We start from the raw sequence: 23,994 nt of genomic DNA on the forward strand, positions 1-23,994 counted from the left end.
GTCAACTTTTACAAATTATTCGTTGAAATAGTTTTCCAGTATTATTTAGAAAGCATATCGACCTGTCGGATGAAGCTTCAGCCTAAGGTTTGTTTTACTTGGAGATTGGCACTAGTTTCTGCTTCTTCTATTGTTTAGGAAACGCCCTTTGTTTAAGACATGTGGTAAATGCCTCAACAAACATATTTGGCGCTATTTCAGCTACTGCCCTGAGAGATTTGCAGGGGCTACAATCCAAGCCAGCCGCTTTGTTCCCAATTTTTTTTCGCAACTGCTATGACCTCCTCCTCACTTGCCAAGGGAACTTCTCGTCAGTGGGAATGTTAACGGTACTGAACTTTTGTAGAAAAAGATTCAGTACAGTTACATTAAGCAGATTAGGGTAAAAAATTGGAGCGGGCCCGTGTCCGCTACCTTATACAGTTACTTAAAATGTTCACTTTAACTTTTTATGATAGTTTATTTGTCTGTCTGTGACACGCGCTTTTCTCAGAAATGATTTTACTGGTCGGAAGATGGGAATTGTGAACGCCCACGCATGCAGTGAGTTACATCGTTCTATGTGGAACTTAAGGGGGGGATCCCCATATATGCAAATAGAGGGTGTAACATTTTTTCATATATATATATATATTTATATATATAGTCACATAGAATATTAAATGAAAGGTTTCGATTAGTACTTTCCAAATCAAGTCTTATTTTGAAGTCGATTGCGAAAGGGCAAGTGAGGGGGTCATAAAAGGGTCACTTAAATTAAGGTGAGCAAAATCATGATGATGCCTCCATACGACATCTAGGCTCCAAAATACCCTCCATCTACTAAAATAAAATTAATAATAATACATATGGATTGCAGTAATATATGCTTGAATATGGGACAGCCTTCTGGAAAGTTTGGTGGAAATCCTACTATTGTTAATTAGGTTGAATCAGGTCAAAGTCGCCTCTTTTGCGTCAAATTGGCGACCCCGATGGGGTAAAATGTCAGTACCACATTGTTTTGAACACAGGGTACATTCAACGTATATGTACTAAGATCTATGTATAAATGAAACCATCATGTACCCGAATATTATTACAAGAAAGATCAGCAAAACCTTTCAATCGTGGGGTGCCGAGCTTCCGATTTCCCGAGTTGTTTTACATGTATAATTGTAGTGAATATATTTACAAAAACGGATTGACATAAAACTTACGGAATAGAACTTTAGCGCCTCGTCGCCCGGATTCAGGTAGGATTCAGCCTTCTTTTAAAGATAAAGATAGTTTCATGAAAATGTTGGTTTCGAATAAAAATTTTAAATGATAGCCTTTTCTATTAGTAACAAAATGTAAAATGATGGATTATTTGCCGCGAAGGAATTAATGAGAAGAATTTTTACAGGCATGGTTTATAGACAACAGGTGTCCTCACACGTTGTGAGCCAACTGAATGGATGAATGCAGATGGTCAGATAAATTTCATTTAGTATAAGACAAGATTGGGGGTGAGTTTGGATTCAGTAGTCACTTACATTTGGTTGAGATCCTGAAACATGGTTTTGAATGATACAATGTGGAAATTTCTTGATGATTGGATTATCCACATTTGTAATCTACATATCTTACAGCTAAGTATATGTACGATATGAGCGAAGTGCGTCTTCTGATCAGGTTGATCACTGATTTTCAAAGGAACGTTTTACTACCAATGTTTCGATAGCCTTCTTTATAAATTATAACCATATTATAGGACTTTTATAGAAGTAAATGTGTGAGAAAGATGCTACCACCAATTTGGTGTATTTGTGTGAGAAGAGTGTATCCTTTCCCCCAAAGTTAGTATGGTGGATTGCGCCTAGTGCTGGGACTGAATTTAATTTCCAAACGAATTTCGGAAGCGGGTTTTCCATTTTCTTTAACGCAGTTTCCCCTCTGAATGTAACCTAAAACCACCAAAATGGCTCCCTTGAGTGAGCCTAATATCAATATTTTATCGTAAAGGAGGCAGTAGCAAATCTACGTCAATGTGAAGCAAAATTTGTAGTTATGGATTTTTCGGAACACATGAAAGCATGAGTATGGACCTTTCCTTTAATTCTGTGAAATATGTAAAACATCCAAAGTGGTTTTAGTGCCAGGAGGAGGAGCCCTGTTTTTAAAAATCAAGACTTTTTGTCCTTTCCGTCGAGATGGTCTCTTTAACTGCATTTACCGTTTCCGAAATTCGTCCGAGAGCTACCCAAGTCTTTAGGGATGTCCTGAAACAAGTGTTTATAATTTCACCGAACGCTTACGCTAAAACACCAACATATACTCTAAAGAAAACCGCAAACTCTATTCTAAAAAATATGGTCTTATCTTAGTCGTCATCAGCAACTAAGTCATGCAGCAAGCAGTTCATCATGCATTTCTTGCTAAGTAAGATGGAATTCAATTCATTCTTTTTATTCATCCAGCGATTGGCAAATCCACATACAAAATAAAACCGAACAGTACTAGGAAAACCAACCAGAACGTAAAGAAAGAGTTAGGAAATAAAAATGGTGTTTATACCTATCCAGGGGATATGTGAGGTTCAGATGGTTCCAGCATTTGACACTTGGATTCTGGCAGGTCGTTTGAAATTCAAAGATTTCGTGAAACTGAAAGATGAACAGTTTTCGGTTTCTTTTGATTTCATCAAAGAATTTTCTTCCTTTCTTTCGTTATTCGTCAATCAATCGAAATGATTCTGTTTTCTTAGATATTTTCTTTGTTTTTGGTTTTCCTCTTTCTTTTCTTTGCATACAATCCAGTGAATGTGTGAATGTGCTGAGTGGTGATTGTGGTGGTGGATCATTCTTTCAACTACTGTGGGAATTGACATAACATGATACATGCTTGGCAGGACGGATTTGCAATAGTTAAAAAGCTCAGGATAATACACGCAAGGACCAAACACTTATCCAGAATAAAATTACTATTCGCCATAGTCGCAACTTGAAGCTAGAACGAGAAAAGAATAAGATTCACATTCAGGGTGCTTTCAGAGGTTTGTCTTTGGAGTCCAAATGTTTTTTGAGGAGATTTTTGGAATCCAAATGATTTTTAAGGATATTTTTTTCTTAGCGGTGAATATTTTTAAATAATACTTTTATCGAAAAACACAAAAACTATACATTATAGATATTTTGCCAAATCAAAATTATAATTCGAAGTTATCAAAATTAAAATGAAACTAATACTGTTAAATTTCGTAACATAAATTTTCGATTTAAAGTTTCATCTAATTAAATAATTTTTGTTTGATAATTTTTTGATTCAAAGATTTATCCAATATATAATTTTGTAGTTCCGTTTTTTTTTTATTTTTTGTGTTCTTCAATTGGGTGTTAGTGACAATTTTAAAACGATTTTTGAGAGTCTCTACATCTAATCTTGTTGAATAAGCTCTAGCTCACGGTAAAATATGTAGTAAAAATTAAAACTCCTTAAAATTTTCGTTATTGAATTATTTTTTATTATTTTCATGTTTGTTTATGTTTTGATGATGACGTGAGAGACTACAAAAGACGCGTGTTCTTGTCTTTCGAGTGTTTCTTTTTTTTCTTCAATTTTTTTCAATACTACTCTACCTGAAGATTTCCTACAATGTATAGGCAACAGAACTTTTACAATCGAACAGTTAGTTGTAACAATAATTTGACTTGCATTTTTAATTTCCTTTTTTAGAATAAAATTCATATATTTTCCATTCTGCTCCTTAAACTTAAAGTACAAATACATACATATGATCAGTAAATTTTTATCTTTTCTTAAAAGAATTTTGTAATAAAATATTTTACTAAACAAAAAGTAATTTTATCGAAAATAATTTGGTTTAAAGGATATTTAGGGTTTTAAAATGCTTGAAGACTATTAATTGTTGTAGACATTTGCAAGTTTGGAAACTATAAAATTAAGAATGAAAAATCAAACACAAACACACATTAAAACTAATTTCGTTAACTCCAATTCAATTTTTTTTGTTTATATCGAATTTCACATTTTTGCTTCCCATTTCTCGTAGTATCTTAAGTTTGTATGTTTGTTTACATATATTTAGTCAGTTTCTGAGTTGTAGCGAGGTTTCCTTGCAGAGTTTTAACGATCTAAGAATTCTACTTGACTCTTGAATGCGGTTTGGAAGTGTTAGATGAAATTAGACGCAATGCAGCCTTACTGACAAATCATTTAAATATTTCTGCCGAAAAATGTTTAATATTGAAATTATATTCGATAACAAAATGCTGGAAGAGACGTAAATATACTAAAGAATTTAAATTTGAAATACTGTTAAAAATGTTAGTATGAAATGAGACTGTTAATGCATGCAAAATTTATATTCAAATGTTAAAACACAATGGAAAATGTCGCAAAAGTTTTTTTTTTTGTTATTCAAACAGTTGAAAGGTTCTTCTTTCCTAGATTAAAGTATTTTATCTAGAAACATTTACTGTGTTTCGGGAACCATTTGATTCCAGCTTTAATGTAAGATCTCAAGAAGACCCATTGAAAAAGTACAAGATCATCAGAGGATACACTGAAATACAGTATAACTATCGAAATAAAATACTTTAGCCTAAAAAGAAAAAAATCCTCCAAAAGTCCAGATAACAAACATAATGTAGACTCAACAATGATAATTTTTCTACTACTTACAATTTTTATTTGGGGGATCTTCAGATAAGACTGCCTTGCTCAATTTCAAGCAAAACAAAATTCAGTAGAGGGAGGAAAAGGCATGTGGAGGTTGGCTTAGTATGGAAGTAGTATGAAATGATATTAATTGATTAGGACGATAAATGATGAATTGATGCGATTTTCGAGACAGAATAGGATTTTTACAGTAATTTCTTTATCAGTTTACTTATTACTTAATGCAATATATAACAAATTACTTTAATATACTTTAGACATGATTAAAATACAAATTATTTCGTACAATTAATATATATATATATTGATGTTTATCGCTAGGAAAATCATTTCTCAGTACTTTTATGGCATATTCTGTGTTACATATAAATTAGCAGTTTTGTAATATTTTGTATTTAGTTTTTACAATACATAATTTTAATTCTTTACATTTTGCATATTTGTATAGGTAAATATGTAATCTCTAAGTGCACTAGAATACTATCTGGTCTTGCTTAGATATCTTTTTCTTTCCATTTCACATGGTAATATATTCGGGAGAGGAAAATTAAAGATTTGGGGATTTAAATGAACAGAAAATTCGGAGACAGCTATCAAATATCAAAATCAAACTAAAAACACATTTTGGGAGATGTATAGCATTTTCCTTCTATTTAAAGATTTTTATAACAATACCAAGCTAAAATATTTGATTTTTAACCAATAAATTCTTGCCTATGTCCACCAATCCAAACTTTTTCGTGCTTATATATAAATATTTTGGTGGACGTTAACTCAGCGAAATTCAATTAAGGGAAGAGATATTTCACCTGAAGGAAGAATTATTGCGAACAAACCTTTGTTTTTCAAATATGCTGAAATTTACGAGCCTCCAAATGGGAACTGATCAAAGGGCACTAAGAATGGGAAGAAATGGGTGCCGAATTACATTCATATTTACTATGGTTGGTCCTGGTAATCTTGGACAACAATTGGGATTGGAATGAAATGAATAGAACTTATCCTATCTGTAATCTTGTCTATCAATTAAGACGTGATGTTTCCAGTTTTCATTTTAGATTTATTCGTTCTCTTTTGAGGGGGTTCTCTCCATGCTCGTAGTGGAAAAATAAAATTGAAAATAGATCATGAAAAAATTCACTTTCTTTATATTATGTTACATGCCTGTCGAAGTGGAATATGGACATAACTGCAAAATTCTTTATTAATGCCTTATTTTCGTAACTGGCTTCAAAACTGAATTGTTATCTATCTTCAATGCACGTGAAGGCAGATGCGTAGGCGCCCGCAAACCAAAGCCAGTTTCCTTCTAATTTACTAAACATTTTTTATTAATTGGCATATTTCGGCGACTATTTGTCACCTTCTTCAATGCTTAGGTTGGGATAAGAAGAAGGCGACAAGTAGTCGCCGAAATATGCCAATTAATAAATAATATTTAGTAAAGTAAAAGGAAACTGGTTTCGGATTTTCTTTATTCTAATTCTCTGAATCAAAGTTTTGGTAATATTCAATAAATTGTATAATTCAAGAGCATTCCAACGGAAGACAATTGTAAGAAAATTGGAGAATTGTAATAAAAATTCCAAAAACTGGGAAATATGGTTCTTTATGAAGAAAAAGTTATAAACAAGTACAGTTTATATTTGCAAAAATAAAAGGGGAGCAGTCCAATTTATTTTAACCATTTCCATAGCAGTCCCAAACATCTTTAGATGATAACAAGTTGGAAGACTTAAAGCAGTTACTTTTAAAACATATTCTTGATTTCTGGAATAAATACATTATTAAATTTTCAATCAAACCCTTTTAATTTATTAAATTAATTATAATTATAATTTTAATTTTAATTTCCATATTTATTTTATCAATTTTGTATATTTTTTATTTAATTTTTTTATATAATACTTTCAATAATAAATATTCAATTTGGAGCTTTCTTATACGTCTGGACATTTAATTTTAATTAATATTATTATGAAAATTTCGCATATTTCCTGTCCTTGAAAGTTCAAATTAGGTAATTTTTCGAAAGCATTGATCACTAAGCCGTTACAGAGGAGTCTGCATGTGAGTGGCAGACGAAAATATGGCGCATTTGGTTGAAGCCTGACGAAGTTATATTGGTATGTGGAAAGGAACTTGGATGCATTCCCTACGAAATTCATTGCTTAAACAGATTTAGAAATAGCTCTTGTATAGACTCCTATTTAGAAAGAGCTGGAAAGTAAATTGATGTAGCGTAGAGCGGTTATCCACGAGCTAAAGGCATGCTCTCGCAGAAGTTTGGACACCACAATTTATAGTTCAGTGGTTTTTACTCTTTGAGAAGAAAATTGCAGATAACCCCTTTCATTGAGGTTGTTGCCGAGCCAGCTCAATAAAATTTACTACACCATTCTTGTCAATAAGATGATGGGTACAAATCATTACCAGATATCTGAGGTGGAAAACTAGGGATTCGAAACCCTTGACATCCCTATAGTTGTGGTAGGCCGAGCACGTTAATCAAGAGTAAATGGAACTGGAAAATCCAACCATTGGCTTAGCAATCAGAACCCTTTCACTGAAAACCTTTGTGTAGGAAAATTTTGGCGCTGTTTAAGCAGGAGCATGGAGAGTCTTTGTGCTTGAAAATGTTGACACCGACCTTCACGGAACCGTTTGAAATTAGAGAGGGTTCGCTTGAAAATTCAAAACCGATGGGGATGTATGTAGCTGTTTTCTTGCATGTTAATCAAAGCTGTCTTAGAGATTATGTCCGGCCTCAGTACCTCGCGGATTGCCAGAAAATGTATAATTCGTCGAGGAAAATTTACAAAATAACATAAAGAGATGAATTTGAACAAAGCAGCTAGAATTTTGAAAAAAAAACCTGACGAGATATGTCGTAAAAACTCAAAAAACGGCGGGTGTAATAGCGAGTATTATGTGAAATCATAATCTTCCATAAGCAGGTCACTTTTCAGGGTTGTAGTTTCGAGCGTTATATGAAAAAAATTCGACTTATTAGAATTTCCATACTGTAGTGTTGTCTTGATAAACGATTCTTGTATCTAAATTGTCATGACTTTCAAGTGTTGAAGCCATTGCACTTCTTAATCCAGCGTGACCACCTACAAAACCACTATAGGCCGAAAAATCCAGGAGGCCAAATCGGTCAGAAAGATTTGGTTTTGATCCACTAAAATGAAATACTGGAAAAATGTCCGGAATGTCCCTTTTCTCCCGACGGAGGCCCGCCCAAATGTGAGAAGATTTCGCTGAAAATATCCTTAAGATAGTGATTTCTCCTCAGTCCAGATTTCTCTTTGGACCAGCAAAGAAGGGAAGAGGGGTGGGGTGGATAGAAAATATATAATTTTTACTCAGAGACTGGATTTTTTTCCTATGACTCTACCCGTAGCACACAAATACTTGGTGAATCGCTTTTCCGTGGTTTGTAGGGTAGAATTCGTTACCTAAAACAGACAATTTGAAACACAAAATTGAGGTTCTTTGTTAGAAGACACTTCAAAGAACGAGACCTTAAACGTGGCATACCCCAGTCCAACTCTTTAGGCAAATAAATCTTAAATTCTAGTAACGTTTTCTAGTTGTAAGGAAACTGTCTCTGATCTAGTCTTTGAATGTGTGAAGTGCATCTCAAATGTTGGAAAAATCAACGTAAGCAGATTTTCTGAACCTTTTCTTAAAGCGGTGGGAAGTGGAAGGAAGGGGGAAAGGGACTAGAATGTTCTTCCTTCAATAAAATTTGATTGGTTTTTAATTTTGAGGGGGCTTGGATAATTTTCTCGCTAGATAAGGACTTCCAAATATCACTATACTATAGAAAAGATTTTAGACTGCAGCTAACTTATTCTTACGTCCATCAAGTGACGTCGTTCGATTTATGAGAACACATGGTTAACCAGGACAAATCCCCTTTCTTTCTTGTTGGGAACTTATAATACATTCTTGCTAGACTGTGACTTTACATATCTGCTTTCCGTTAAGGCTCATCTTCATCTTAAAAATAATGATCGGAAGAACTTCAAGGACTTCTGATGGCTCATCCCAGTTTTCTTCACATGTATTCAAAATAGACGGTTTATGCAATATTCGTTCATTTTGTGGTCAACAGATCTGGCGGTAGCCATCGTTTATCGCATATTATTGGGGTTACAATGGGATCGAGAGCCATTTTTTCCAGCGAGTCATTATTGGAGAGAATTATGGTGAACATACTTCATTGAATGTGATATGCAAAATGTGATTTGCAGAATTCGAAGCTTCTGAAAAGACAACTCCGAACGCGAGACATATGACAACATAACCGATAAGGGCTCGCCAAATACTTTAAATACAGATAGTTCTACTACTAGTAAACCCTTACAGACAATGGCAACGGTCTCAACAGAAAGAAATTGTTGATTGGTTGCGAATTTACTAACTTAAAAGGCTTTCGAAACATGTTCATGGACTTACAAAATTTCTCTTGATTATGAAGAGAAGGGATGAAGTTATTTCCGTAATAAATGATTAAATTATATATCGACTGACGCCAAAAAAACCAAAAAACCCACAATGCCAAAGTGGAGAATCCACAGTTTAAAAGTTACCTTGACGTATCTTTCTGGCCAGAAAGAAGGGTCGCTAATTATTATCAATTTCTAAACTTGATGACGACGTGGTTCATTTTAATGTCTGAATCCATTTATTTGCATTCAACTTTCTTTACAAAGTGAATGCGAGAAAACCTCCCTCGGATGGACACCGCATTCAATCTTCCACAAAGTCAAATAACTTCTTAGATGGACCGCATTGAAAGTTTCTCTCCCACGGAATTGCGATGCTTTGGGACTGCACAACTCTAGAATGTAGATGATGTCGAAAAACCTAAGCCATTCAGTCCCATCAGTCTCTTTTTCCTTTTATGGATTCACTGTGCATGGATGAGTCAAAACGCATTGGAATTTATCATTGACAACAAAGTAATTGTTCTTCCTTTAATTGAATTTCGCCAAGTATCTAGGTCAATTATTAACTTGCTCGCAGGGTCTCCCAGATCAGTGGTTAATTTAGAAAAAAGGACAATTTCAAAACGCCAATTGGCAATTTAAAAATTTCTCTAATAATTCTTTTCTTTTCTAAAAGTTATATTCAAAACAAAATTACTTATTTTTATCTATCAAAATACTATTTCTAGTTCAATTTAATTTAGATTAATCCTTTCATTATCATAAATTTAACCTGAGTTTAAATTTCTACTAATTTTGAATCCTTCTCATAAATTGAGCTGTCTCTCACTAGTTTAGCGTCGCTACTTGTTTCGCAGTAGAGGTAACGAAACCCTATTCCTTCCCTTCTACTCGCGAGTCGCTTTAACCTTCAGAGAAGTTCTGCTCTGGTGTTGACCGCCTACCCCTTTAGTGCATCCTTTGCTTTTGAAAAGGGATATTTTGAAAATTTAGTTTGGGTAATTTTTTGAATTATCTGAAGATTTTGCCAAGGTTAAGTCGCACGAAGTACGGACCAGTGAAGGGTCCCATGGCTTGCTCGCAGCTTCCGAGGTTTAAATTGAAAACATACAAAACCAGAAGTGATAAGAAGGGATACAGTCATAAGAAAGAAAATTGATGAAAAGTATGTACAAAAGTAGGGAGGTCCTTTCAGCTTATCCAAAAAAGAGAACCCGCGGCAAAACCAGAATCTGAAATAATGGCAAATATTTAGGTATCAGGATATTGATGTGACAGTTGAGCGACTCATACTTGAATAGTCCTTCCCTTCCTACCTTATATAATAGCTGAAGCTAGGTGCGAAATGAACGTGTGCAACAAGGGTGCTAATTGGACATGTGCAGCAAGGGCATTAATTGAACTTCGGTCAACAGTAAAACAGAGCTGATTGTATGGTATATCAATAAAACCTGAATTTCTGTGGGCTAAAATCTGATCATTCTCCCCAGAATCGACTATTGGAAGTTCCACAGAGGAAAGAAATATAAATTACAAAAAAAAATTAATTTTGAAATGAAAAATTCTACAATGGTCGCTACGAGGGGTCGCTCGATACACTTTCTAAGATATCAGGATTTTATACAGAAAATAATAATTTTGATCGAAAACGAGAACAAATAAAATAAAATTAAAATTTCATATTTTTTGGGACACTCACACATCAAAATCGTCATCATACAGGAAATCGTCGCCATTCACCAATTGAGCTTGACCGCCCAACGCGGATAAACTGGAATCCTCGTCGTCATTACCAACTGGTTCGCTACCCTCATGCACTTCCGTGGATGATTGCATATGGAGCTGTTGGCTGTCTTCGGTGCTAACTGTCTCCTCTTGACTGAAAGCAGCTCCCAGTTGCTGACGAATACTTTGGGTCCTGGCTACTCTCGGGGATGTTGTTACTGTCGTTGTTGTTGTGGTTGTCGATGTTTCTATCTCGCGGCTACTTGTAGTCTGAGGTGTTGTCGAAAGGGTTGTTGATGATGCTGTTGTTGTTGTCAATGTGTTTTTTGTCGATGATTGAGCCTTCGCTCTTCGATTGTTTCCCGCCGCACCATTATTCTTCCGCTTTTTATGGTGTGCACCTTTGTTGTGCTTTTTGCCACCTTTCTTTCGCGCCAGTGCACACTCCTCGGCTGTCTGTGTGGGCAGACATTTTCGATTTTGAGCGCGCTTTCTCAAGGCCTGGGGCCCAGGGCGATGGCAGTTGTGCTCTTGTTCATTCTCATTCGGTCGACATCGTCGCTTCTTTTTCTTTTTCCGTGCATTACCGTTATTATTATTACTACTACTATGGCTATTACTACTATTGACATTACTACTACTGCCTATCCTAGTTAGCTTGTCACCAGCAACTGCCGTCGCCGCCGCGGTCTGACCACTTGAATTATTGAGTAAATTGCACTTTGGTCGCGTCCTGAGAACCTTCGCAGTCAGTTCAATTAGTGGCTTGCCAGCATCACAGAGCTGGCGCAGACCATGCTTGACCCGATTCGCTCCAAACGTTCGGGCAATTAGCTTTTCCACACGATCCTCTTCAACAATTGAAGTCATGGCTTTCGTGTAGGTGGCCAGTTTGCCGAGCGGTCTACTGGGCGGTATTTGGAGTTTTCGCGGTACACCATGTCGATTTAATGCTAAGTAGAGAGTACGGCGGGAATTTGAATTGTAGGTAGATGAGTATGTGTTGTAGTGGTGCTGTTCCATTGATTCGTTGAAGACACAATCGTCGGTGAACGCCTTCTGTAAACAAAAAATTGGAATAAATTATTGAATCATTTTTTTAGGAGTAAATTTAGAAAAGTAATGATAAGGATATAATTTAATGCGTCTTCAATTCAGACAACTTCTTTCTCCAAAGCTGAACAAAACTAGCAAGAATGCAACGAGCGAAGGAAACAAGAGAAATTTAAAAATCAACCCTTTAACACAGGAACCTCACTAACAAAGCATAAAATTAATAATAATCGTTGGCGCAACAATCCATATTGGATCAGGGCTTTGAAATGTGTTAGACCATTTCGTTCAAAGCCGTAACGGTACACTGCAGGATAGCCGCCCGAGATTATTACCCTGATTTGACTCAGGTACTCATTCACAGCCGAGTCGACTGGTATCCAGACATCAAATCATGATACAAATCCCATTGCCATCAGTGAGATTTGACCTGCGACCTTCCGTACGACAGCCTTATGCTCTAACCACTCAGCTATCCGGACACATAAGAGTTTAACTATAAAATGCAATCCTGAAGTAGACATTCTTGTGGAAGCAGAACTTAGATGTATAACAGAGGGACGATGCAAACGTCTCGTTCTAAAGGAACACAGGGAACTTCTACAGTGAACTTCAAGCACAACTGCGAGACTTGTTACGCTCAACACTTGTAAAAAGGTGTCTTCCTGTCTGACAGAACAACCCAATAGAAAATATCAAGAATGAGAAAGCAAATGGGGAACCTTGCTGCTATGCTAAAGAAAAAATTCAAAAACAAAAGGCCCAAAGTTCCAGAAACAATACTACGTCAAGTTGTCATATACTACGGGCATCGGCAGATGTCTCACAGTTTTCATGTGGTTCATTTCTAAATTTTATATGTTGACTACGAGCGGTGATAAGCGTAACCCTTCTTTGTGGCGGGTTCGCTTTAAATCGATACGAATCTATTATCATATATTTAGTATATGTATAAAAATACGGACAGCTGCTTTGTAATTTCGCAAGTCTCTACCACGTTAGAGCAAAAATAGAAATTCGCACTGTGAAGCAAGCGTTCTCTATCCACATGCGTAAGAATGCGTCGCATGTGCGCCGTAGCATATACGGTGTCAGAGTCAGAGAGGATACTTTCAGTGTCATAGCATATACGGGGCCCGTATTCAACGTGTTACTCTTGACTGTTGTAAACCTCCCACTCCTCCACTTTGCAGCCAACGTAGAATATAAGAATCGACAGCTTTCATTTGATACTCAATATGAATATATTGGACAAAAAATTTCTTCACTCCTGTTTTGTATGGTGTTCCCCCCCCAAAATCGCAGTTTCAGCGTCCAGGCATAGTTGCTTTCAAATAAATAGCGCGTGACAGACAGACAGATGGACGTTCCATGACGAAGCACCTAACGCCGAATATCATATGTTCCTACCTCCTCCTGAAAATTGTTCAGGGTTTATTTCCTCGGAAGGGCACGGCGCGGCAATATCTTCCAATGGTCTTCAAACCTGGTAGTAATACCCGAAATAAAGAAGAAAGAAATGGTGGAGATTTGTGGAAAGTTGGGAGATAACAAACTACCTTGACTGTGTAGCAAACAGAGGCCTTCAGCTATCTATCAAGTGGCCCGTGAAAAGATTTGAGTAAACTTTTCTTGCGATCTGGGAATGCCAATGACTAGCATTGTTGCCTAAGCTGGTAAAACTATCCTTACACTGACCTTAATGCCTAGTGACTGAGGGGAAATGCTGGAACGAATAATTTAGAACACATTGCTTTCTATTATAAGGAGTCTGGGAAGCAGATCAGATTAAAAATTCAGCGAAATCGACGATCGACGCTATCAAACTGGTTACTAGTTTTAACTCGGTCAATCGAATCAGCCATTAAGGTACCCATTTATTTGTTTTGAGGTTATTGATAGCTATCTAACAGGAAAACGACCCTGGTACGACACGTGCGGCAAGCCCAGGGAGTACAGTGCCTCCACAGATGTTCCACAGGGCTCTGTGCTGGGACCGCTACTGTAGAAATTATGTTTAGTTATATCTTTAACGCTCCAGTTGCTAGGGAGGTAACGATGTTCCGCCAATATCATAGTGATGATTGAAGTCGCAAAGCATACCATAAATGTTAAGCTGTATTCAATCGAAGAAATCGCTTCCATAAAGGAGGAAAAAACAAAGACGGTGGTTATAACAAATCATCAGAGTAGATGATCCAATGCCTTGGAGTGATGCCAGATGCTAGACTGAACTTCGGGTAGGATTTGCAACATGCTTCCATTACGGCGTCCAATGTTAGCATGGCTCTACCAAGGTGACGCTGTCGAGGGCCTGCTATGACTTCTTATAACTAGAGTGATAAACCCTATGCTGGTCTACGTAACGCCAGTTTCGGGAACTGTAATGCTTATTGTAAGCGATGCTCAAAATATAAGTACGATTTGCAGGGGGATCTGCCTAAGAGTGTGCTGCGGCCTTACAACTGTAATAATTTTAATGGCCATTCTAGCCGATGGAATGTGTGTGATGAACCCGGCTCCTCCTCTGATCAGCATATGAAAAATGCTTGAAAATAGAAATCTTTGGCCAGGCGCAACACGGATGGCAACCGATAGAAAAGCGTTGAAGGAGCTTCACACTAATTTCCAACATTTAGATCTGTACGCAGAGAGGACACGAAGAGATAAGCTATAATCCCACATAGCGGATACTGCAGATACCTGCGTAGATCGTTTGACCACGACTGTTCACTAGTAATAGTTGGATTGCCTTCAAACTTTCGAGAATTACTCACCCAAACTTCATATCTTCACCATAAACTTAAGGGGGGTTTTCGGATGAATTTTTAAAACATAGTTATATGCCACTACTAACTTTATTTGACCAGATATTGTAATGGGATATACGTTAACGTCTAGATTTTATATCGATTTTGAGAATATTCCTCACTCGACTGTTTTCCAGCCAATATAAACAAGTCGGGAAGCCGGAAGCTGGACACTTCAAGTATGAAAGGTTTTATGTATTTCTTTTATAAAGCCATTTGAGTGTGCACGTAGCACGTAATATATGCATATATTATGTGAGAATATTTAGTTTCATGTGATATTGACATGCAAAGTCTTGAATTTGCAAAGAAGCGGCAACTTTAACCTATTATAATTTTGTTAGTAATAGTGCGACTTTCACCATCTTTACTGGATCATGCTCTATGTTATAGCCTAGATTGCTGCAAAATTTCGTAATTCAAGGAGGAACCTCAAGGGGGCTTTGCAGTTAATTTGCTAACAATTATAGTAATATACTATTATTAACTTTATTTGAACAGATATCGGCATAGAGGGTATTTCGGAGCCTAGGCACCATATAGTGGCAGCCTATTGATTTTTTCAGATTTTTTCGATTGGGTAGGTTCTGAGAATGGGTCCACTTATAATCACTTATAATCCCCCGCACTCTCCACCCTGCAACAAGAAATGTCAAAAGTAAAATCGGTTTCGGAAAGTAGTAACCGAAACCTTTCATTTGGTATCCTACATGACCATATTTGGTGAAAAAAATGTATACCCCCCCCCCCCTCTCCTTGCATGTCCGGGGAACCTCCCCCCCTTAAATTCGATGTAGAATTATGTAACTCACTGTATGTGTGAGCGTTCACAGTTCCCACCATTCCACCGAATTTGGTGTCAATCGCCACAACCGTCTCCAAGAAAAATGCGTGTGACAGACAGCCAGACAGACGGACAGACAGGCAGACAGTAAACCGATTTTAATAAGGTTTTGTTTTACACAAAATCTTAAAAATGAGGAGACATCCATTAAAGCTCTACTCACTTAGGGTACCAGTATCAATCTAGGTCAAGGTCTTTGTGCATTTGTTTTGAAGAAAGGGCAACTGCATGTTGATTTTAAAAAACTGTTTGATCGTTTGGGGGAGCAATCACAGCCAAAAACAGACTTACATTAAAGAGGCTACGGGAGGACTCAAAGGGAAATAATTTTCAAAGAGGTTGCTCGATTGTCGTGCAATAAGATAAAATTTCTGGCAGAGACACCACTTGAGTCCCACATGGCTCGGCATTGGTGAAGACTTATCAGGTACACTAAGGAAGCACTTCCTAAAATGGACCACGACCATGCCAACTAAATCCAGGTACTAGACCTAACACCTCTTCGTAGACTAGGCAAGGCTATAGAAGCTTCTATGCACCGTCCACAACATATTCTGGTCTTTTCAAAATTCCTAAAGGGGAACAAATTGAATTGGAAATGTGAATGTAAAAATACATCTTAGACTTTTTTGGTCAAACGCCTAGAAGCCCAATTATTATGAACTCATGGCTCTAACGAGACAATAGAGACAGGTGATCCGTCATAATTAATTTATCTATTTCGAGTGACAAAAAGTAAAGTTTAGTTGACTTGAAAAAAACCTTTTTGCAACCTAATGGTAGCACTTTGCTTATGAGGTAGGTGTGATAACATCAAGAGAGGTTTTGTACATTTTAACATACCGCCTGTGTCAATTCTTGTCGACGAAATATTTTGTGCGAGCGGAATAAACCTGAACAAAGAACTTTGTCAACCTTTCAATATCCAAATAAAGTGGAGAAAAAATAACAAAAGGAGGGTGTGTGGATGACCCACGGCAGCGCCGTAGAGAGAAAATCCGGAGTCCGGGAAGAAAATTATGCGAGCTCTCTTATTATTCCTTTATTTCAATAGAGCTTCTATTCCGTAAACCAAAAAATGTCCGAGCCTCTTTCACTCCTCCTCTCATCAAACCTATTTCTGCAAGGATTTTCGACGAGAAAAATATAAAAGATCTGGACAGATGACTAATGTTAAGATAAGTTTCATACACTCGTTAACTTTAGAAAATAAAAATTAGTGCTCATTCGTAATCCGAAAAGGAAATCAAGCAACTCCTCGACAAGCTAGGTGGAGCACTAGAAACCGAATAAATTCGTGAAAGGCAAGCGCATCGAGAGGGGAAGGAAGGAGAGTGATTAAAAAAACGTACAGAATTTTCCTGGGGGAGGGGGTAGTATAGAGACTGGAATAAAGCTATATCGGAGGAAACCAGGATACTTTCTCCTCCGGTTTAGATTTTGCCCGGGCCACCTTGCCCGTAGAACACAAGTGTTAAACCAAATAACGTCATCTGCTTTATGGAATAGGCTTTGGATTGGAATGCAAAACGGCGGGTTCTTTTCAGAAGGTATTTAAAAAAATGAGCCCTTGAACAGAGCGTGCCCCACCAGAGTATTCCTGGAAGGAAACTATATTGGCGAATTGGTGGGACCGAACTTTGGATTCGAGTTGTCAGTGGCCATTAGATAGGCGCAAAATGTCCCAGCAGAATAGCCAGTTATCAGTGTTTTGATATGCCTGGCGTACTTGAAGCATTGCAAAGATCAACGTAAGTGAATTTGTTAAAACTTTTCTTAACAAGCAGATAAGAGCATTCGTTAAACCCACATAGATCTCCCATGCTTCTGCTCAATCAGGCTCCTTGCTTAGTATGAAATCCCAAGGCACAATAGAATTATTGGAGAGCATGAACAAGCGAAGGTGGAGCCTTAGCATATTATCAATCAAACCAGAGTCCGTTTTTGACACGAGCTTATTATTTATATACAATATAGGAATAAGATCCTAAAACGGCTGAAGAATAAACTGTTTGTCCAGACGGTTCGTGGCTCCGTTCATTCAGTGGATGTGATGACAACAGATTTCTCCACTCCCCCTGCTCATACTCTCCAATTTGATATCATCAATGAAGAGGAGCAAATTGAAGACTACCCCACTTTGCTGCAGTCAAATGAAGAGCATTTGAACTTTGTCATTTGTCCATGAAGGATAAGAAATCGCCTCCCTATATCTCAGCCTGGCGTCAAAGCTGAATTTAATCCACCTGTTGATAAGCATATTGAACGCATGCAATGCAACGGGCATCTTCCTTTCTGGTTATTTTGAGCCAAAATTGCCCAAATTGCCGACAATTTGCAAAATGCCATTCAGAATTTAATGCTTTCTTCTATTGTTCGAAGTGTCAATTTCCACGTAGAAGAACGTCTCGCTGTCGTCCCAGATTTATTGGTTATTTCGGAAAAATTAACAAACGCCTCCTAAAAAAGGTCATCTTAGTATTTCTGATTAAAAAGCACTCTACTCTGATGAAATAGGTGAAAGCAAAAAAAAAAATATATTCTAGAAAAAGTTTACACATCTTATAACTTCAGAGATGAAGTAAAGTTAAATTCGGTTTGAAGCGGTAGAAACCATAACAGGAAGGCCGTAGAGAGAAAATCAGTATGCAAGGTGAAAATTATGCAGCAAATCAGTGCGAATGCTGCGCAATTATGGTCTGAAGTACTAACTTCTGATGATGTTTTAGGGTAGGCTGAACGGCAAGGACCGAAAGTGAGCGCTAGCAAGATTAATTGTTACGTTGTAATTGTTATATTCATACTCATCATCATCAACGGCGCAACAACCGGTATCCGGTCTAGGCCTGCCTTAATAAGGAACTCCAGACATCCCGGTTTTGCGCCGAAGTCCACCAATTCGATATCACTAAAAGCTGTCTGGCGTCCTAGCCTACGCCATCGCTCCATCTTAAGCAGGGTCTGCGTCGTCTTCTTTTTGTACCATAGATATTGCCGTTATAGACTTTCCGGGCTGGATCATCCTCATCCATATGGATTAAGTGACCCGCCCACCGTAACCTATTGAGCCAGATTTTATCCACAACCGGACGATCATGGTATCGCTCATAGATTTCGTCGTTATGTAGGCTACGGAATCGTCCATCCTCATGTAGGGGGCCACAAATTCTTCGGAGGATTCTTCTCTTGAACGCGGCCAAGAGTTCGCAATTCGTCCTGCTAAGAACCCAAGTCTCCGAGGAATACATGAGGACTGGCAAGATCATAGTCTTGTACAGTAAGAGCTTTGACCCTATGGTGAGACGTTTCCAGCGGAACAGTCTTTGTAAGCTGAAATAGGCTCTGGTGGCTGACAACAACCGTGCGCGCATTTCATCATCATAGCTGTTATCGGTTGTGATTTTCGACCCCAGATAGGAGAAATTATCAACGGTCTCAAAGTTGTATTCTCCTATCTTTATTCTTCCCGTTTGACCAGTGTGGTTTGATGTTGTTGGCTGGTTCGTTTTCGGTGCTGCCGTTGCCACCATTTTGTCTTGCCTTCATTGATGTGCACCTCAAGATCTCCCACGGCTTGCTCGATCTGGATGAAGGCAGTTTGTAGGTCTCGGGTGGTTCTTTCCATGATGTCGATATCGTCTGCATAGGCCAGTAGTTGGGTGGACTTAAAGAGGATCGTACCTCATTTACCTCAGCATCACGGATCACTTTCTCGAAGGCCAGGTAAAAGAGGACGCATGATAGGGCATTCCCTTGTCGTAGGCCGTTGTTGATGTCGAATGGTCTTGAGAGTGATCCTGCTGCTTTTATTTGGCCTCGCACATTGGTCAGGGTCAGTCTAGTCAGTCTTATTAATTTCATCGGGATACCGAATTCTCTCCTAGCCGTGTATAGTTTTACCTTGGCTATGCTATCATAGGCGGATTTAAAGTCGATGATGCAACTGTTGTCCATATTCTAACAGTTTTTCCATCGCTTGCCGCACAGAGAAAATCTGATCTGTTGCTGATTTGCCTGGAGTGAAGCCTCTTTGGTATGGGCCAATGATGTTCTGGGCGTATGGGGCTATCCGGCCTAGCAAGATAGTGGAGAATGTCTTATAGATGGTACTCAGCAACGTGATACCTCTATAATTGCTGCACTATATGATATCTCCCTTTTTATGTATCTGACAGATAATGCCTCGTTGCCAATCGTCAGGCATTGATTCGCTGTCCCATTCCTTGAGCACAAGTTGATGAACCATTTGGTGCAACTGGTCGCCTCCATATTTAACCAATTCGGCTGTAATTCCATCGGCTCCTCCTTAGCCGATGAATTGCACGGGCTGTTTCTCCTATGCTTGGTGGTGGCAGTATTTGTCCGTCGTTTTCAGTTGGCCGGACCTCCAACTCGCCAATGTTCTGGTTGTTCAGTAGTTCATCAAAGTACTCAACGCATCGCTCTAATATGCCCATTCTGTCGGAAATCAGATTTCCCTCTTTGTCTCGGCAGGATCAGCATCGAGGTGTATAAGGGTTCATCCTGCTGACTTGTTGGTAAAACTTCCGCGTCTGGTGCGGTTGCTCCCTTTACTTTTCTAGTTCACAGACTTGTTGGTAATTGTTATATTAACCACAGACAAATATCAAAGTCTTGTTAAAGATTTTATGGTACCATATGAATCAAAGAAAGCCCTATAAGACTGTAGGAGAGTCTGTTTTCCGCCTTGTTGCTTACGTCTGATTATTTTTTGGCGGTTTTGCGGTGGTCGCGGCTGACATCCATATCATAAAGTCGCTTGAATAAAGATAATTTTCAGCCCCTTACCCGGGGATTGAGAGGATATGAAGAGGGAAGGGCAGCCTATCAGATAACTTCCCCCCGGGGAAAACTCATGTATAATGTCTAAAACTTTTCTGACCTAACCAACAAACAAATTAAATTGTTATCAAACAAAATTCCCAACATTTACCAGAAAGGTAAGCCGAATTGTTTCATCTTCCTAGAAATAATTTTATGGCTAATAACTGACACAGGAGATAAAGTTGTTAATTTACAATATGACATTTTATAGGCGATCACCCGGCAGAAATTTTACTTATTTTTATGACATACGTTTGAGGGACAACAGTAATCGAATAAACTCGCCCCCATAAAAACGCGAAACCAACATATATGCGCGTGCGATTCAAATTTATTCACTCATAATCATGAAAACAACCTCCCATAATTTCTGTTTTTATAGCTCTGTTGCCTTCGAACATCAGAACTACTTAAATGTCGTCTTCAATCAACAGATACATCCAGGTACCACGTGTCATTGAAAGAATTCTATTTATTATTTCAAGAATGCAGTGGTGTGCCCCCTTTCTCCGAGTTTATGCGACACTCAGGTGGTATGCTAATCATTCATCTAATCCGCTCTAATTTATTGCCCTTAATGACATAGCCCTAAAAATAGATTAGTAATATCATTTCTGTGCAATTGATATTATGTGAATGCTTTACGTTTTAAGCTTTAACCCTTCATTCAAGTGTGAACTGAGCAGTTTATTCATACTTGTACTTTATTCAGGGGTAAATTCTAACCAAATTTGGATGAGATTTTCTTCAACTTCTCCTGTAGTCCTTGCACCCTTGAGATATTTTCGGAGCAATTTTGCTAAAGAAATTTAATTAGCTGCATTTGTGACAAATAACGAAAGGGTTAACAGATCAGCACAGTAATCGAAACTATTGGGCCTAGTCACCCAAATGCAGTTGAACGACAAAAGAATTCGATCAAGCGTGGGGGCGGCTGAAGCTTGAGTAGTTCTCTGCATAATTACGCTAGAAAAAATAGAAACTTGTATCTTAGCCGAGGCTATCAGCACTACCGACTCATCTTTTTGGCTCAAGATAGGTGAAATGACTTGACGACCAATGACTTCATTACTTGTCCACTCATCTCTGCCGAAAATGCCTATTTTGATTACCCTCGGAAAATACTTCCGTAGGAAAAAATAAACCTCCCAATTAGTTAATTATGTAAAGACTGATAGATATATTCTTCAAAAAAGCTAAGTAGAGATCTTCACGGTCGATGGGTTTGAGTAGCCTCAAACTCAAGAGGAAATTGATAATTGTTACGTTTCACGAATTGATTTATGCTAATTTATCAGTACGAAGGCTTTTAATTGTGAGAATAGTTGGGTGGCGCAAGCATTGTTATGGGAATGTATTGGCAGTAACTATGGGGCTTAGATTCAGGTAAAATATTGTGCGGAAAAAAGATGCTCGCTCTTTAGTAAATTTTGTTGAAAAGTGCTCGAACATTTTAAGATATTTTTTTCAACTACTTGGGGGGTCGAAAAAGAAACGGAAGATCTCCTTCATGCTCTCGATTTACGCATAAGATATTTATTTTACGAGTATCCAAATTATATAATTAGATAAACAGAGGTCCAATGCACGTGATATAATGAGTTCTTGCCTGAGTGGATGAGTTAAGAGCCGAAAAGGTTATGTGTTGATTCACACACTTTTTGGAAGGTACTTGGTTCATGCCTTACTTACTGTGCCTAGTATAACCATAAATGACATACTCGCCGATCCTGAGCTTAAGATATATCCACCATCGACAATGCAATACGATGCATGAGCCTCTCACTTGCTTGTTTCCGTACTATCCCACTGATATAGATTTATCATTGGTATGACATCAAATATGACGACAATGAAACTGAAGTACAGTCTCATTGAAGAACAAATAAGGAAAAAGATAATACGAAAAAAAGATTTTGTGGATGTGCCATACTCCACGAAGGAGTGAACAGGAGACATACAAAAAAAACTTCTTATTCACCTCAAACGAGAATTGGAGAGGATTGACTATGGGCAATGTGAACTGGCACCACTTATCCCTCTAAACTGATGTCATAATGCAATAGGCGAATGATCCAAAAGTCTAATTAGGGCGATCAGACCCAAATTTCCACAAGGACTCGTCTGAAGTGGCATTAAGTCACGAAACCTGACCAGGGGTATACCGGTATTATGCGAAAAGGGAGAGCCCCAGGATTCAATTATCTCAGGACAATTCCTGCCTCATGTGCAGTTAGTTCGGCTGTAGCGGTGGGCCCCCTTAGGGAGTTTCATAGGGGCTGTGGTTACGTTCAAGCGAAAAGAGATACTATGGCCTGTCGACGTTTACATTCAGCGCCACAAACTTCGTTCCGCTTTCTAAAATTGGAACGATTTGGACAAAATTTAAATTTTGATTATAGTAAGTAAAACCAAAAAGAAAAAAACTAAATTTTTCTTGAAAATTCCAATAAGAATTTACATTTCTCATATACCGAAAATCAGTTCTTGTCTTCCTCAGTGAGTGAAAGTCTAATACTCATTGTGGAAGAGGACATCTGGCCCTCGAAATATCGGTATATGAGACATTTCAGGCAAAAATTCATTCTTTTCTTTTTAGTTATTCTTACTAAACACAAAGTCAGATAAAACAACATACACACTAATAGTATTAAATCTTGATGTTATATGGTTGCCATAAACAGTTTCAAGCAATTTCAAGCTTCCAAAATCAACACTAGCCGCTAAACCTAGCGACATTCCCACGACAATAAAGAGTGAAAAGTGGAAGTGAACGAAAGGATCAGTTGGACAAAATGGTAGAGGTGTGTAAAACATCATCTTAGTAGGTAATATGATATCGTACCCCTTCTTGAAAAACGCGATATTACAAATCATATTTTATTGTTATTGTGTTATATGATCAACATAAAATATTAACGCTCGGAAGCTGATAATACCAAAAATCATTATAATGATTTGCCCTGCATTTATAACATTCATAGCGTAAAGTGTACGACAGCCGCAAACAGGAATCAAAGAATGAATGCAAGTGAGGAAAAAAACAAAAGATTTGATATAAGATATTAGTACCAGTAATATTTTTACTTCACATAATTAAAAGTTTTCACACCACAACCAGCCGGGAGAACAGATTTGCAACCGATGGCCGGCATCGACACTCAATAGTCATCTCGGAAATATTATGTAGATCAATGCCATAAGCACATCGAGCAGCAGCCGGCTTTCATTAAAAGTCATAACAGTACGAATCACTTACTTAATGCCAAGAATCTACATCACCATATTCACATGCACTGCCAATCCAAAACCAGCATGAAGATAGCCCAAAATCAGCCAAACGAACATACCACCTTAACAACAATAGATTCAAAGCATTGGCATCGGTTCGACACTCAGCAACTACCGCCGCCACTACGAAAAGCAGTAATATTAGATGATGTTTTGAAATGTGATATCACATTACATATCACGGAAATAAAATAACCATCACTTTTGTAATACGGTGATGTTAGGTAATGCGGTAGGTTAGTAAGGTAGGTGATGTCAGGTAATGCGGTAATGTTGTAATGTTTGATAATGTCTGGATTGCTCT

The 23,994-nt window shown here is 37.8% G+C and overlaps 1 protein-coding gene across 14 annotated transcripts in view; it reads right to left on the reverse strand.

The window, feature by feature from the left end:
• Positions 1–1,708: 1,708 nt before the first annotated feature.
• LOC119660586 (GATA zinc finger domain-containing protein 11) overlaps positions 1,709–23,994 on the reverse strand; it is a 461,215-nt gene continuing 438,929 nt past the window's right edge. For all 14 annotated transcript variants that reach the window (XM_038069255.1, XM_038069254.1, XM_038069253.1 and 11 more), the window contains 2 exons: positions 10,822–11,906; positions 1,709–2,970 (listed from right to left, as the gene is read on the reverse strand). In XM_038069255.1, the coding sequence (XP_037925183.1) occupies positions 2,898–2,970; positions 10,822–11,906 (1,158 nt within the window). In that variant the 3' untranslated portion in view covers positions 1,709–2,897. The remainder of the gene's footprint in view (positions 2,971–10,821; positions 11,907–23,994) is intronic.

This window comes from Hermetia illucens, chromosome 6 (genome assembly GCF_905115235.1).
Source record: "Hermetia illucens chromosome 6, iHerIll2.2.curated.20191125, whole genome shotgun sequence".
NCBI classification, from domain to species: domain Eukaryota; kingdom Metazoa; phylum Arthropoda; class Insecta; order Diptera; family Stratiomyidae; genus Hermetia; species Hermetia illucens.